Here is a 1936-nt window from a genome sequence, read left to right as displayed (position 1 = left end):
CAGGGATAATCCTGTGTGTCTGTGTGTTCAGGTGCTCCTAGGAAGGAGGTGCAGGGATAATCCTGTGTGTTCAGGTGCTCCTAGGAAGGAGGTGCAGGGATAATCCTGTGTGTTCAGGTGCTCCTAGGAAGGAGGTGCAGGGATAATCCTGTGTGTCTGTGTGTTCAGGTGCTCCTAGGAAGGAGGTGCAGGGATAATCCTGTGTGTCTGTGTGTTCAGGTGCTCCTAGGAAGGAGGTGCAGGGATAATCCTGTGTGTTCAGGTGCTCCTAGGAAGGAGGTGCAGGGATAATCCTGTGTGTCTGTGTGTTCAGGTGCTCCTAGGAAGGAGGTGCAGGGATAATCCTGTGTGTCTGTGTGTTCAGGTGCTCCTAGGAAGGAGGTGCAGGGATAATCCTGTGTGTCTGTGTGTTCAGGTGCTCCTAGGAAGGAGGTGCAGGGATAATCCTGTGTGTTCAGGTGCTCCTAGGAAGGAGGTGCAGGGATAATCCTGTGTGTTCAGGTGCTCCTAGGAAGGAGGTGCAGGGATAATCCTGTGTGTTCAGGTGCTCCTAGGAAGGAGGTGCAGGGATAATCCTGTGTGTCTGTGTGTTCAGGTGCTCCTAGGAAGGAGGTGCAGGGATAATCCTGTGTGTCTGTGTGTTCAGGTGCTCCTAGGAAGGAGGTGTACTTCATGGCGGTCATTGATATTCTGCAGCATTACGATGCCAAGAAGAAGGCCGCTCACGCTGCCAAGACCGTCAAACACGGAGTGAGTGAGTGAGTGAGTGAGTGAGTGAGTGAGTGAGTGAGTGAGTCTGCACCTCGTTTGGTGTGATTTTTGTGTGATTGTGTTTCTTCACTTGACTGACTCCTCCACCATGTGTCTCCCCCTGCAGGCGGGAGCGGAGATCTCCACGGTGAATCCAGAGCAGTACTCCAAGAGGTTCTACGACTTCATCACCACTATTCTCTCATAGCCCCCGGGAGTTGGGGGGGGGGGGGTTTATCTCTCTCTCCTTTAGCAGGGTGTCCCTCTGCAGCTAAAACCATCATTTGTTTACATTCATCTTCTTTGTTGACTTGATCTCTGTTACGCGGGACCATAAGGTGTGATAGGAGAATAAGTGTATCTTCTCTGTTGACTTGATCTCTGTTACGCGGGACCATAAGGTGTGATAGGAGAATAAGTGTATCTTCTCTGTTGACTTGATCTCTGTTACAGGGTGTTCTAGTCAGTACTTTTCTATTTGTTTGTTTTGTGTACTTTGGGAATCTAGTTTTTTTTACACCACGTACTCACCCTGAATTGTTTGTTTTTCTGTATTCCCCTTTGGGAGGGGGTGGGGTTAGAATGAGGAAAAACAAGGCTCAGTGATTGGATAGCAATAGTGAGGTCACTCTCTGAGTAAATAGTACAGGTAGAAGTAAACAGGAAGTGCACCTTGAGGCTAGTCCAAACCATTCACTCGTCTTCAGGAAGTAGGAAGTATTATTTCAATAGGCCAGACCATCCAATTGCCATTTAGCCCTGCCCAAGCCACCTTCCTATCTGTCCCTTCATCCATCACTCCCTCCATATACAAGAGACGTTAGGATAAGCTGCGTCTAGTCAGACTGGGAGCTGGTCAGGAGTACAGTGTGTCTGTGGTAGTGCAGTGTGTGTGTGTCTGTGGTAGTGCAGTGTGTGTGTGTCTGTGGTAGTGCAGTGTGTGTGTGTCTGTGGTAGTGCAGTGTGTGTGTGTCTGTGGTAGTGCAGTGTGTGTGTGTCTGTGGTAGTGCAGTGTGTGTGTGTCTGTGGTAGTGCAGTGTGTGTGTGTGTGTGTGTCTGTGGTAGTGTGTGTGTGTGTGTGTGTGTGTCTGTGGTAGTGCAGTGTGTGTGTGTCTGTGGTAGTGCAGTGTGTGTGTGTCTGTGGTAGTGCAGTGTGTGTGTGTCTGTGGTAGTGCAGTGTGTGTGT

General features: G+C 49.7%; 1 protein-coding gene across 3 annotated transcripts in view; it reads left to right on the top strand.

The window, feature by feature from the left end:
• The window catches only part of LOC129859031 (phosphatidylinositol 5-phosphate 4-kinase type-2 alpha-like), a 44831-nt gene extending 43281 nt beyond the window's left edge, over positions 1-1550 (top strand). For all 3 annotated transcript variants that reach the window (XM_055928351.1, XM_055928350.1, XM_055928352.1), the window contains 2 exons: positions 647-750; positions 878-1550. In XM_055928351.1, coding sequence (XP_055784326.1) covers positions 647-750; positions 878-958 — 185 coding nt within the window. In that variant the 3' untranslated portion in view covers positions 959-1550. The remainder of the gene's footprint in view (positions 1-646; positions 751-877) is intronic.
• The last annotated feature ends 386 nt before the right edge of the window (positions 1551-1936 follow it).

The sequence above is a fragment of the Salvelinus fontinalis genome, chromosome 7 (assembly GCF_029448725.1).
Source record: "Salvelinus fontinalis isolate EN_2023a chromosome 7, ASM2944872v1, whole genome shotgun sequence".
In the NCBI taxonomy this organism is placed as follows: Eukaryota; Metazoa; Chordata; class Actinopteri; order Salmoniformes; family Salmonidae; genus Salvelinus; species Salvelinus fontinalis.
This window is presented reverse-complemented; position numbering and strand designations above follow the sequence as displayed.